Source organism: Notolepis coatsorum, assembly GCF_963971535.1.
Source record: "Notolepis coatsorum genome assembly, chromosome: 2".
Lineage (NCBI taxonomy): Eukaryota > Metazoa > Chordata > Actinopteri > Aulopiformes > Paralepididae > Notolepis > Notolepis coatsorum.
Genome location: NC_140166.1, coordinates 215,730,659 through 215,743,975, shown reverse-complemented (window position 1 = coordinate 215,743,975; position 13,317 = coordinate 215,730,659). Strand labels below are relative to the sequence as shown.

The following is a 13,317-nucleotide window of genomic DNA, read 5'->3' as shown; positions in this document are numbered from 1 at the left end:
AGCAGCAAGGGCTGCATAAACATAGAGGCTGTGCTAGCAGCCGGGGCTAAGCTAGCAGACAGGGGCTCTGCTGAGGGACTGGGTTAGCTGCCAGGGCATGGCTAGCTACAGGGGGGTCAAACAGGGCAAAACGGGAAGCAAACAGGGGAGCTAACCGGGGAGACTAACAAGCTAAACAGGGGAGTAACAGGCTAACAAAGGAGCTAAACAGGACTAACAAGGAAGCTAAACTGGGCTAACAGGGAAGCTAACAGGGCTAACAGGGGAGCTAGAGGGAACAAGAAAAAAAAAGGCAAACTCAACATACACAGTCTGTGCTGGCTGGGGTCGTAGACTTGTTGGGGTCGTACTGTTATGGTTTGTAACCGACCCCAATCGCACAACACAAGACAGGTATGATGGTTTGCCAAGAAACAGATATTTATTGAACAACAGGGAAATACAGGGAAAAGGGCACTGTCCCTTTAAGGGAGAATCACAAATACAGGAATATAGTATGAGGGGAAGGAAAGGTGCCTTTAAGAGGCGGGCAGGAAAAGGGAACACTATGGGAAGGTAAGGGAACGCCTAAGGGAAGGTTAAGGGAACGCCTTGGGACAGAGGAACTAGAGACTAGGTAAACCAGGGACAAGGAGAACTAGGGAGAGAGGACTAGGGACTAGGAGAGCTAGGGATAGAGGACTAGGGACTAGGAGAACTAGGGATAGAGGACTAGGGACTAGGAGAACTAGGGATAGAGGACTAGGGACTAGGAGAACTAGGGATAGAGGACTAGGGACTAGGAGAACTAGGGATAGAGGACTAGGGACTAGGAGAACTAGGGATAGAGGACTAGGGACTAGGAGAACTAGGGATAGAGGACTAGGGACTAGGAGAACTAGGGATAGAGGACTAGGGACTAGGAGAACTAGGGATAGAGGACTAGGGACTAGGAGAACTAGGGATAGAGGACTAGGGACTAGGAGAACTAGGGATAGAGGACTAGGGACTAGGTGGAACTAGAAGGGGAGAAACTAGAGACAGAGGGGACTGAGGCCCGCGGAGGCGGGCTGGGGAACAGGGAGGAACTGGGGAGGACTGGTGGAAATCATCTGGGCCGCTCTGCAGGACAGAGGAGATAGTTAATGCACAAAGGGAAAAAACAGAGCAGGTGCAGAACAGTCCAAATAACAAAGTGAACAAAGTAATAATATCTTCGTGTGACAAACACACAGGGGGAGATGTAAAGTCCAAAAATACTATTCTAAGTGAGAACCAAAAACAGAGGCAATACGCTGGGGAACAGCAGCGGGACGAGGGCAAGGGGCATTTACGCTGAGTGAGTGACATCACAATCAAAACTCACCCAGGCGTATGCGTAAAGGTACAGGGACAGCAGTGGGAACGGGGGCAAGGGCACTACGCTGGGTGAGTGACATCACAATCAAAACTCACCCCGGCGTATGCGTAATGGTAAGGGGACAGCAACGGGGCGAGGGCATCGCCACCGGGTGGCTGGCTGTCCGAGCCGAGGAACAGGGTGCTGGAACAGCGGCGGTGACGAGGATGTCGTCCACCGGGTAGCCGCTGTCGGAGCCGAGGATCAGAGTGCTGGAACAGTGGCGGTGACGAGGGCATCGTCCACCGGGTAGCCGCTGTCGGAGCCGAGGAACAGAGTGCGCGCCACACCTTGGTGTGCGCGTCGGAACAGGGAGCTGGAAACAGTGGCGGTGGCGAGGATGTCGTCCACCGGGTAGCCACTGTCGGAGCGAGGAACAGAGTGCGCGCCACACCTTGGTGTGCGCGTCGGAACAGGGAGCTGGAACAGTGGCGGTGGCGAGGATGTCGTCCACCGGGTAGCCACTGTCGGAGCGAGGAACAGAGTGCGCGCCACACCTTGGTGTGCGCGTCGGAACAGGGAGCTGGAACAGTGGCGGTGGCGAGGATGTCGTCCACCGGGTAGCCACTGTCGGAGCGAGGAACAGAGTGCGCGCCACACCTTGGTGTGCGCGTCGGAACAGTGGCGGTGGCGAGAGCGTCGTCCACCGGGTAGCCGCTGTCGGAGCCGAGGAACAGAGTGCGCGCCACACCTTGGTGTGCGCGTCGGGACAGTGGCGGTGGCGAGAGCGTCGTCCACCGGGTAGCCGCTGTCGGAACCGAGAGACGCCTAGGGGTGCGTCTGCGAGGAGGAGTGTGCCAAGCTCGAAGGTCTGGAAGATGCGCGTCAGTGCGCTGGTACGGAGGAGCGTGCCAAGCTCGAAGGTCTGGAAGATGCGCATCTGTGCGCTGGAACGGAGGAGCGTGCCAAGCTCGAGGGTCCGGGAGATGCGCGTCAGTGCGCTGGAACGGAGGAGCGTGCCAAGCTCGAGGGTCCGGGAGATGCGCGTCAGTGCGCTGGAACGGAGGAGCGTGCCAAGCTCGAGGGTCCGGGAGATGCGCGTCAGTGCGCTGGAACGGAGGAGCGTGCCAAGCTCGAGGGTCCGGGAGATGCGCGTCAGTGCGCTGGAACGGAGGAGCGTGCCAAGCTCGAGGGTCCGGGAGATGCGCGTCAGTGCGCTGGAACGGAGGAGCGTGCCAAGCTCGAGGGTCCGGGAGATGCGCGTTGGTCTAGATGTGCGTCAGGACGAACAGCTGCGCTGGGGTCTGCAGTGGAACGCTGAGGTGCCTCCCGTGGAAGTTACAGGGAGCGCAGAACAGTCTCCTCCACAGGCTACGGCGACAGCAGACGAAGGCTGGAGCAAACATCTCAAGGCTGGAGAGGTCCATCTTACAGCATTGGTAGAACAGAAGGATCTCCCGAAAAGAGTCTAGATGTTAGGAATATGACTCGGCATGAATACAACACGACCCCACGCCAAAACGAGGGGAAGCGCCCTGGTATTTAAAGCCCACAGGGGGACTAATTAGCCTGCCACCACAGGTGCGAGAGATAATAGAATATCAAACAGGTGTGGCCACTAAGGGTAAGGAACGAGAGGGTGGGGGCTAGAGAGAGTGAGTAGGGAATTCCTAACAGTAGGCTTAAAGAAGACAGAGAATAGGGAATTCCTAACAGTAGGCTTAAAGAAGACAGAGAATAGGGAATTCCTAACAGTAGGCTTAAAGAAGACAGAGAAAAGGTAGTGAGCAGCGGGCAAAACCTCACAGACAGTGTGTTAGAGAGAGTGAGAAGGAGAAGAGGGAGACATTAAAAAAAAAAAATTATAACACAGATATGAAAAATAATGATTTTTTTATTATTATTGTAAACTATATATAACATTTTATTTTATTTTTTTTATTTCATATTTCATATTTCATATTAATTCATATTTTAATAATGGGGAAGCCTGGCTTCCCTTGGCTTCCAGGAGGATTCGCCACTGCTGATGGATAGACTTTGAATGATCACATGAGCGTACACACAAGAGCACCTTAATTTTAAGTGACTTACACACCACACAAGCACACTTATTAAAGGAACACACCGACATCATGGGAAATGCACTTACAATCTTCCCCAGAGTCAGACAAGAAGTTACTGTGGATACCAATGTCCTCTCTGTGACTTCAGTAGAAAGCTATACGGCTGCAAACTAGCCTAGCTTAGCACAAATTAATGGAAGTGGACACGAACCACTAGCGTGGGAGAGGTGTTTTTGGCCAACAGCTAGGCTAGCTGGTCCATATCCGCCTCCATTAATTTGTGCTAAGCTAGGCTAGCTTGCAGCCATATAGCTTTCTACTGAACACACCGAGAGGAGATCGGTATCTATCTTCTTGCCTGACTCTGGAGAAGACGGTAAGTGCATTTCCCATAATTTCGGCGTGTTCCTTTCAAAATGTAGACATGCATGCTACTGTAAGGCACTTTAGATAAAAGCATCCATCAAATGCCACATTATAGTATGTTATCATTAGGGATGTCGGAAAATATCTGTATCGTTTTTCAAAAAAATGAAAATTACATTTATTTACCCAAGCAAGTAAGAACAAATTCTTATTTTATTTATTGTCAAAAGTATGCATAATGTTAATTCCACAACAAGAGATATGTAATGTTAATTACCTGAAATAATTTTGTTTTTTTGGGGGGGAAACCCCGCATATATCGGTATCGGTTGATATCGGTATCAGAAATTAACATTCAGCAGGGGGAGCCAAAAATAGCGCTTGAGTGCGAACGCTGTAGTCAATGGAGGGCGATCATATTTGCGAACGCATAAACTATATCTTAAATTATGGCTATGTGTCTAATACGCCCGTCGCTTATCAATGACTTGTTTGCAGTCAACATTGTCGAAACGGATTGTTTTTTAATCGGTTCATTTCCGTGTTATACCATTTTGAAAAACCCTAGTTTTTTTAAACTTCCAGAAAAAAATAAAGATTCCGTGATAATAGCTCTTTAGTGGAATACACAAAACACGTTGTCATCTTTCGGCCTATTTATGAATCGTTTTCAAATAAACGCTAGATTATCGATAGTATATGTGTACTTATGCACGCTAGAGAAGCGGGCTGAAAAATCGATTATCTTATTTCCTGATCAGCACACACACACTCACAGCCACACACACACATATGGGACACGCTGATATATACAGTAGGTGAAAAGGGCTCTGATTATCCCAAGACTGGTAAAATAGATTCCTTACCTCAGATCAGATGTTCTCCAAAAAGATTATTCCAATTCTTGATCGCCATTCCAAATATCTTTATTTATTGATCCAACGCTGGGTACTGGAAATACATAATCCATGCTGTTCTGAGGGTGGGCAATGACTGGGATCGTCTCCGGTTACATGCCTGACAAGTAAAATGTGGATTCCAGACAATTTTTTTCCCATCCATTTCATTCAGTCCAATCCAATGGGGTGCAATACCATCCGGTGAGACGATAGGGGGCGGTATTTTCCCTGTTCGAGCTCAGACAGATCCCCACTGGTAACGTGAGGCTAGATTGATTGAAAAATTTATGGAAATCGATAATAAAAAAAAGAACGATTAAAAACAAGATTTCTCGTCGGTTGGCACTCAACGCATCGCATGAACTAACGAGATTTCTCGTGGCTGGCACTCAAAGTGTTAAGAGTTGGACAATAGCGTTATATCGGATATCGGTAAAGAAGCCAATATCGAACATCCCTAGTTATTTTCCTAATCCTGTGCTGTCGTCTGTGTCTCAGACCGCTGAAGGGCGTCCTGGACCGCCTGTTGTCCGGTCAGATCGAGCGCAGCCAGGCCCAGGCCCGCCTGGCAGAGGTCCAGAAGCAAGCGGCCGACCTGCCTCGCCTCTTCCCCTGGCCGGGCCTGGGAGACCGCAGGGAGGCTGTGGAGCAGGCCCGCTCCCTCCTGGACAGAACCAGAGCCCTCGGCCCGGTTCTCTCCGCCCTCCGCACTCAGGTAGGGATGTTATAACACACATAGGTGTTACATTCACTCACAAAGTAAGGAGAACATATTTGATTTCAGTGTGTTCAAACCTATGTTCCTCTAATACATACAAGCAACTTCAGAAGGTTAACTTTCAAAAGAAACCAGACTCATGCATGTGCTATAAGTATAAAGTATAAACCTAAGCTTTGCAAAAAAGGTATGCAAATCACTTTAGTTTTCTGCAAAATGGGGGGTAAGCTTAAGGGGTTAAACACCTTTTAAACAATACACCATATTTGTATATATTAATTCCTACAAATTTGCACTACCTCTCTACCTTATTTTTGCATTTAGTTTATTTTTTTTAGCATTTTGTACATTTTAGTTTTGTATATTGTATATTTTGTATAGTGTTGGTCTTTACTTTTAAACTTTTTTTACTGTATGAAGCACAATCTCAGGAGGGTCATACAGAACCAAGCATTTCACTGTAATGTACCTTATATGTGACAAATAAAACAAAACTTGAACTTGACCGGTTGAGACAGGACACTGTGTTTATTTTGTCATTTTGTATGTTTTTTTTTTTTTTTTTTTTGTAAGGCTCATCTGATTGTTAGTTACTGAAAATATCAGAAATCTTAAAGGGGCACTTCACCAGTGACTTATTTTGCACATAATCTCAACACATAATCAAAAATTTTTGTTTGATTTAGTTATTGAGAGTAAAGGAGTTTCAATATGGCCACCAGTGATATCATCAGGGACATTACATCCTTATGTTAATTACAGCTCAATTAAATTATTGTGTGTGAGATTATGTGCACAATAAATCAGCATCGTTTTTTTGGTGAAGTGCTTTTAAGGTTACATACTGTAGGTGTAGGATGACTGTAGTAAATGATTAGTGATTCTTATTTCACAACTTAATCCACAAGGCATTGTATGAGAATGATTGCAGGTGATCGTGATCACACTAACATATTGTTTTTGGAGTCAAAGACATTGAAGTTAAATGATCTTGTGGAATTTAAAACGGCACAATTAATGTATAAAGCAAAAAGTCATGCACTTCCAAGAAACATTCAAGAATTGTTCTTTGATAGGGAGGGGGGTTATAATCTGAGGGGAGAACACAATTTAAAAGTGCTAAATGTACGCACTACCATGAGAAGACACTGCATCTCGATATGTGGAGTGAAACTGTGGAACAGTCTAAATGTGGTGCTAAAGCAATGTCCAAACATGAGACAATTCAAACTGATGTATAAGGAAATGATGTTCACAAGGTACAGGGATGAGGAAGGGACTTGATATTCACGGGTGTTTACATTTTTATTTTATTTCTTTCATGTTTTACATACCATATAGTTTTTTTTTTTTTTTTTGCATATATATATATATATTTTCTTTTCTTTTTTATGTTTTAAAATAGTACACTCATTTGAGTAGTGGAAAATGGGTAGGATTAAATAAGTGTATACTTCTTCCTACTCCTTTTGAACATGTAGATTGAGTTGTGTTTTGCTTTTGTTATTGTTTGTTTGTATTCATTGCATGTTCGAAATAAAGATTTCAATACAATTCAATTCAATTCAATTCTCACTTCTTTCCCCACGTACACACACCCCCAGGGCACAGAGCTGTTCCAGGTCACCCAGGACCCCAGCTGGACAGACCCCTCCTGGGCCGCCATGGAGGAGACCATCCCTGCCCTGCTCAAAGAGCTCACTGTGGGTTTACTATCTGTATCTGTATAGTGTTGTCACAGTTATCATTTAATTTATTATCACTATTACATGGATGTTGTTAATGTGTTCAAACGATTCTGCCTCTTTTATAATCGATGGCTGATATTTTCTACCACATATACATTTATTTTTTTGAATGGTGAAAAGAGTTTGATATTCTGAAAGCCAAGATGTTGTTAAAAAAAAAAAAAAAATGACCAGAAATCAATATGTTGACATAAATCCACGTAGAAATGTGCTGTTACAACATAATTTGTAACATGATTTTGATAGAGCATGTCACAAATGATGCAATAAATATATATATATATATATTAGGGGTGGGAAAAAAAATCGATACGTAGTAGTATCGCGATACTTTACGTGGCGATACTGTATCGATACAGGGACGCCAAGTATCGATATTTAATTATTCATAAAAAAATCTTTTTCTTTCTTTTTTGTATTTCTTTTTTTTTGTATAAGGAAGTTGCATTGTTCATTTCAATACCTGTAATAGTACAGTAGTCCACATACACACGCACACACGTGTATTCAGTTAAGTTGGAATATGACTGTAATACAAACAGTTCAGTTTGTCAGGTACATGCAACACAGATTACAGTGTTTACATCTGTCTGCTTGAGAAAATACCATGTTCTGCAATAGAAATTATTGAAGTGAGATGAACAGACTGAACTTTATTTGATTAGATAAAACACGTTGATAAAGTTATACTTTGCAGTTGAAAAAAGGTAATAAATCGCAATATATTGCAATATTAATATCGCAATACTCAGCATATCGCAATATATTTAGCATCGCAATACTATCGTATCGTGACTCAAGTATCGTGATAGTATCGTATCGTGAGGCCTCTGGTGATTCCCACCCCTAATATATATATACATCACCTGTTTTATTTGATATTTGCACGCAAAATATCCCAATATATTGCTGCTGTATGTGTGTCTATAGGAGGTGGGTGCCAGCTTGGAGATGGGTATCCTGACTGACCGTCAGTGCACTCAGCTGGTGGAGCAACACGGCGCGGCTCAGGACTGGCTGAGGGAGCAGGTGAAGGGGCTGGGAGCTCCGCCCACCGACAGACAGGGTCGGCACAGCGCCGTCAACACCCTCAAGGTCAGCCGGAGCAGCACCACCCTGAACGGGTTACATCTTCCACCACCACGGCTCACATCTCGTGCCAATTCACACAATAAAAAAAACACGTTGTTTTATTACATGGGAATCCCCATTCCATCCCTTCTAATGCTGCGTTGTCTTCCTCCCCCTGCTCCTCCCCCTGCTCCTCCCCTGCTCCTCCCCCTGCTCTTCCCCTGCTCCTCCCCCTGCTCCTCCCCTGTGCCCTCCCCTGCTCCTCCCCTGCTCCTCCCCTGCTCGTCCCCCTGCTCCTCCCCTGCTCCCCCCCTGCTCCTTCCCCTGCTCCTTCCCCTGCTCCTCCCCTGCTCCCCCCCTGTGCCCTCCCCTGCTCCTCCCCCTGCTCCTCCCCCTGCTCCTCCCCCTGCTCCTCCCCTGCTCCTCCCCTGCTCCTCCCCCTGCTCCTCCCCTGCTCCTCCCCTGCTCCTCCCCCTGCTCCTCCCCTGCTCCTCCCCTGCGCCTCCCCAGGCTCTGCTCCAGACGGTGGACCGGGAGGAGAGGGAGATGAAGGAGCTCGACCTGCTCAAAGACAGCCTCCTGAGCCTCTGCACCCCCGGAGGTCGGGACGCCCTGACACTGGAGGTCAGCCACCTCCACCAGCTCCTCGCCTCCTCCCAGAAGGAGGTGAAGGAGCGCCTGGCGGAGTACGGGGCCCGGCTGGACGAGCTGGTCGGGCAACAGGCCAGGAGGGCCAAGGGGCTGAAGGAGAGAGGGGCGGCCCTGCAGTGGGAGCTGCGTTCTCTGGACCAGGCGCTCGGCTTCAGCGAGCCACAGAACAACATCCCACAACTGCAGCAGTACTGGCAGAGTCTGCAGGTTACTACTACTGACTGGACGTGATCCAGAGTTCTCTAGTACTGTAGTAGTAGTAGTAGTAGTAGTAGTAGTAGTAGTAGTAGTAGTAGTAGTAGTAGTGTAGTAGTAGTAGTAGTAGTAGTAGTAGTAGTAGTAGTAGTAGTAGTAGCATTAGTAGTAGCAGTAGTAGTAGTAGTAGTAGTAGTAGTAGTAGTAGTAGTAGTAGTAGTAGTAGTAGTAGTAGTAGTAGTAGTAGTAGTAGTAGTAGTAGTAGTAGTAGTAGTAGTAGTAGTAATAGTAGTAGTGGTAATAATAGTCTTAGTATAGGATAATAGTATTAGTATAGTAACTGACATTTTTTAATCTTTGATTTTATTTGGAAATACACAAGATCTAAAGTGAATAGACCCCAATACTGATACTTGAATCAACATGCATGTTACCGATTGTCTATGTGATTTAAACCAATAGCCACTGTAGTAACCGATGCTGTAACAAAAGGATTCATCAAAGAATACTCGGAGAACATGCAGCATTCATGCGTATATATTCCTCTTAAATCTTCTAGTGTTGGGAGGTTGTGACGTAGTGTGATAGTAAAGGGTTAACCTTCTGTAGTGTGGCAGTGAAATGGTTAACCTGCTGTCTTGTGGCAGTGAAAGGGTTAACCTTCTGTGTATTGTCGCAGTGAAAGGGTTAAAACCGTCGTGTCGTCTCCTCCTCCTCCCAGAAGTGTGAACGGTCACTGGAAGGTTTGTGTGTGAAGATGGACGCCTTGCGACAGGATGTGAGGTCAGCGGCCGCGGCGGAGGAGATGCCCGGGGACGTCATCACTACGGTGGAGTCCCTCAGCCAGCAGCATGACAGGTAATAATAATAATAATAATAATAATAATAATAATAATAATAATAATAATAATAATAATAATAATAATAATAATAATAATAATAATAATAATAATAATAATAATACATTCGATTTATAGTGCACTCTATATTTGGAAACCAAATCTCAGAGTGCTACAGAGTAAAAACAGACTTTAAAAACATAGGCAATTAAAAACAAGACATAAAAGCATAAAAAAGGCATGTATAAAAAGGTTAAAACTAAGGGAAGGCTTTCGTGAAGAGGTATGTTTTAAGTCCTCTTTTAAAGGAAGCAGTGGTCTGTGGTGCTCTGAGGTAGTCAGGGAGGGCGTTCCACAGGCGAGGAGCAGCCGAACAGAAGGCCCGGGCGCCCCCATGGTGCGGAGCTTGGTCCTGTGGGGAAGGAACCAGACCACACAAACACACACACTGGTGGAAACACTGGTATGTGTTTATTTTCAAAGCTCTTGTTGGTAAAGCAACCCCCTTACATTACAACCATGTTGGATTGGAATTCTGAGTTCTTATCAAACTCGCTCAAGTGATTTTTCTCAAGCTTAAAGGAACACGCCAACATTTAGGGAAATTAGCTTACCGTCTTCTCCAGAGAGAGACAATAAGATTTCCTCTCTGTGCGTTCATTAGAAAGCTATCTGGCTTCATGGTAGCCTAGCTTAGCACAATGAATTGAAGCGGACACGACCGGTTAGCCTTCGGGAGAAGTGTTAGTTGGACAATGCCTAGGCTAACCGGTCATGTCCACTTCCATTCATTGTGCTAAGCTAGGCTAACATGCAGCCAGATAGCTTTCTACTGAACGCACAGAGAGGAAACTGGCATCTGTCTTCTTGTCTCTCTCTTGAGAAGATGGTATGCTAATTTCCCTAAATGTTGGCGTGTTCCTTTAAGGTTCCCCGATGCTCTAATGTTGGCCTCCTCCTTTAGTGCTCCGTATTGTGGCAATGCCCTTCAATGCACTTTAAAGTCTGATAGTCTTCCAACCTTTGGTCAGTTTAAAGCTTTGATTAATAACAATTGAAATGCTGTTGTTTCCTGTTTTTATCTTGTTTTTCTTGTCGCGCTGTGATTACTTTTGTGTTATTCTATCTCTTTTAGTTGTATATTCAACGTCACTATAAATGAGGCAAAACCTCAGTGTCAAAAAGGTTGGATGAAAAAAAGAAATGAAAAAAAACACCAAGAATGGCGTAATAGCGTAGCATAGTTGTCTAAACATAGATAATTAAACGTTCCTCTCAGAATTCACATCTGGAAATAACTGCACAGCACACTCCTTGAGAAACGATGCACGACGGGACTGACTCACACCGAATTGAAAATGGGGGACCCTGATGGAAACAAGACAAACGTCTTTCTCAGGTCTGCATCCCCTTAACAATTGTATGTATTGAGCCGTAATGTATTGTACCCATTCTGCAATCTGTTAAATAAAGTTTTCATTCATTCATTCATTCATTCACCGGTGACACCTCTTCCGTCCACTTCTTTGAAACAATAAAATCCTGCAATAAAAAGACGAACAAGCATCTAGCTGACAATACAAATATGCATAGTTGTCTGTATTAGAGACTGTGGCCAGTATACACTCTGGTCATTTCGATCAGTTTTTACAGATAGTCGTGTCAGATCATCGAACAGTTCTCCCGGGCAATTAGCTGGAGCTCGATGTGTAAACAGTGGGCCGGTAGCACTTGCTGTCCAAGCGTTCTGGTGCCAAGGCACACTGTGATCAGAACACCACATCCCCAGGCGCACCTGGTTATGTATTATTTTAACTGACCACACAAACCTCTCCGTACGAAGGGGATGGACTGACTCACTCTGAACTACTGGACTGCTGGACTCACTCACTGTGGCGTGTGCTCCTAGTGCATTCATTTAGGAAGTGTTGCTTATTGAATTGTAATAAATTCAACACTGCATCACTGAGCACAGAGTGACATTTACCATCTTCCTGGGCCCTCATTCATCAATAGTGTGCGTAGAACATTTCTATTTCCACACGTAAGCACGGAATGTAGAACTAGTGTACGCACAGGGAAGTCGGGATTCATCACACGGTGCGTACGCAGGCTCTATGCCCCTCCGTGTTGATGAATACCACTTTGTTCTACCGTCAATGCTCGTGCATGATTATCCATATATGGTCATGAAAATGAGGAAACACCCCCCATGGGATGTGAAATAATGGACTGACCCGAGCGGAACCCTGAGAAACTCCACGAAGATTGTTCACTGCTGTCGAACCAAGAAGACACTATCGCGTATTATGGGATAAATAATAAAAGGCGGACTTGTAAACGGTGATGTCAGATATCAACGGCTCCCTAAGACCATTGCTGCAATTCTGCCTGGACAGCTCAGAATACTAATAAAGACCGTTCGTTGACCACTGTTTGGCGTTGGTTGTGTGTCATTATAACCGTGCTGTAATATGAATGCCTTTATTAGTTGTGTTCGATTGGCTATATGATTTTTAGAGGCATCTATTTTGTTGTCGGCTAATAAAGACCGCGCTGGAATATGACTGCCTTTTCCCGTGTTGTTTGATTGATACCCAGGGATTAAAGTTCTCCTCAATTCTATTCCAAATCGCGATGGATCTCCCGTCAATTTTCTACCTGCTGCATATGATTTCTAGAGGCATACTACAATCTATTTTGATGTCAGTATTGGGTAGCCTATATAAACAATAATAGAGAGCATATACAAGAACAATGAATCTCACTGCATGTATGATGTAGGCATGCCTTTCAATACATGAACTTGAATTCCATCATGTTTGTGTGCGGGACTCACAAGGCTGTTGTCACAATGGGTGGTACCGGTACAGTAATAATTACAGTCCACACAATATCACGATCCATGCCATAGCCTATGTTCTATTAGGACATGATCTGTGACGACAAATGTTCTAGAATGTTTGATTAAGATATCATACTCTGACAGCATGCCTATGAGCAACAAAAACGCGAACTTGAATCCCATCATATACATAGTCTGTCCACTATCTGCATGGTGTCATTGCAATGCGTTTTCTATTCTTTCTTATACAGTAAAAAGGGGGAAGAACACTATATTCATATGACTTATTCTGCTTACAGCTTCGAAATTCCACTTGTTTCGTTTAACGTAAAGCCTTTTAAATATAATCAAAACGTTCCCGTGTTTCGGCGGTCTGTGCGCAAAATAATAACGAGTTGAGCTTTATGATTTATGATGAATTGAAAATGGGGGACCCTGATGTAAACAAGACGAAAGTTGGTCTGCATCCCCAATTAACAATTGTATGTACTGAGCTGTACTGTACTGTACCCATTCTGCAATCTGTTAATAAACTTTTCAATCAATCAATCAATCAAGCTACGCGGAGCGCAGTCAGTCAGTAGCCTACACCCCGTATATT

At 44.9% G+C, this 13,317-nt stretch overlaps 1 protein-coding gene across 1 annotated transcript in view; it reads left to right on the top strand.

Moving 5' to 3' along the window:
• The window catches only part of LOC311223751 (uncharacterized protein), a gene marked incomplete at both ends in the record, with an annotated part of 318,597 nt that overhangs the window by 135,505 nt on the left and 169,775 nt on the right, over positions 1-13,317 (top strand). The window contains 5 exon segments of the mRNA XM_084308521.1: positions 5,148-5,364; positions 6,972-7,070; positions 8,046-8,210; positions 8,697-9,044; positions 9,754-9,890. Coding sequence (XP_084164647.1) covers positions 5,148-5,364; positions 6,972-7,070; positions 8,046-8,210; positions 8,697-9,044; positions 9,754-9,890 — 966 coding nt within the window.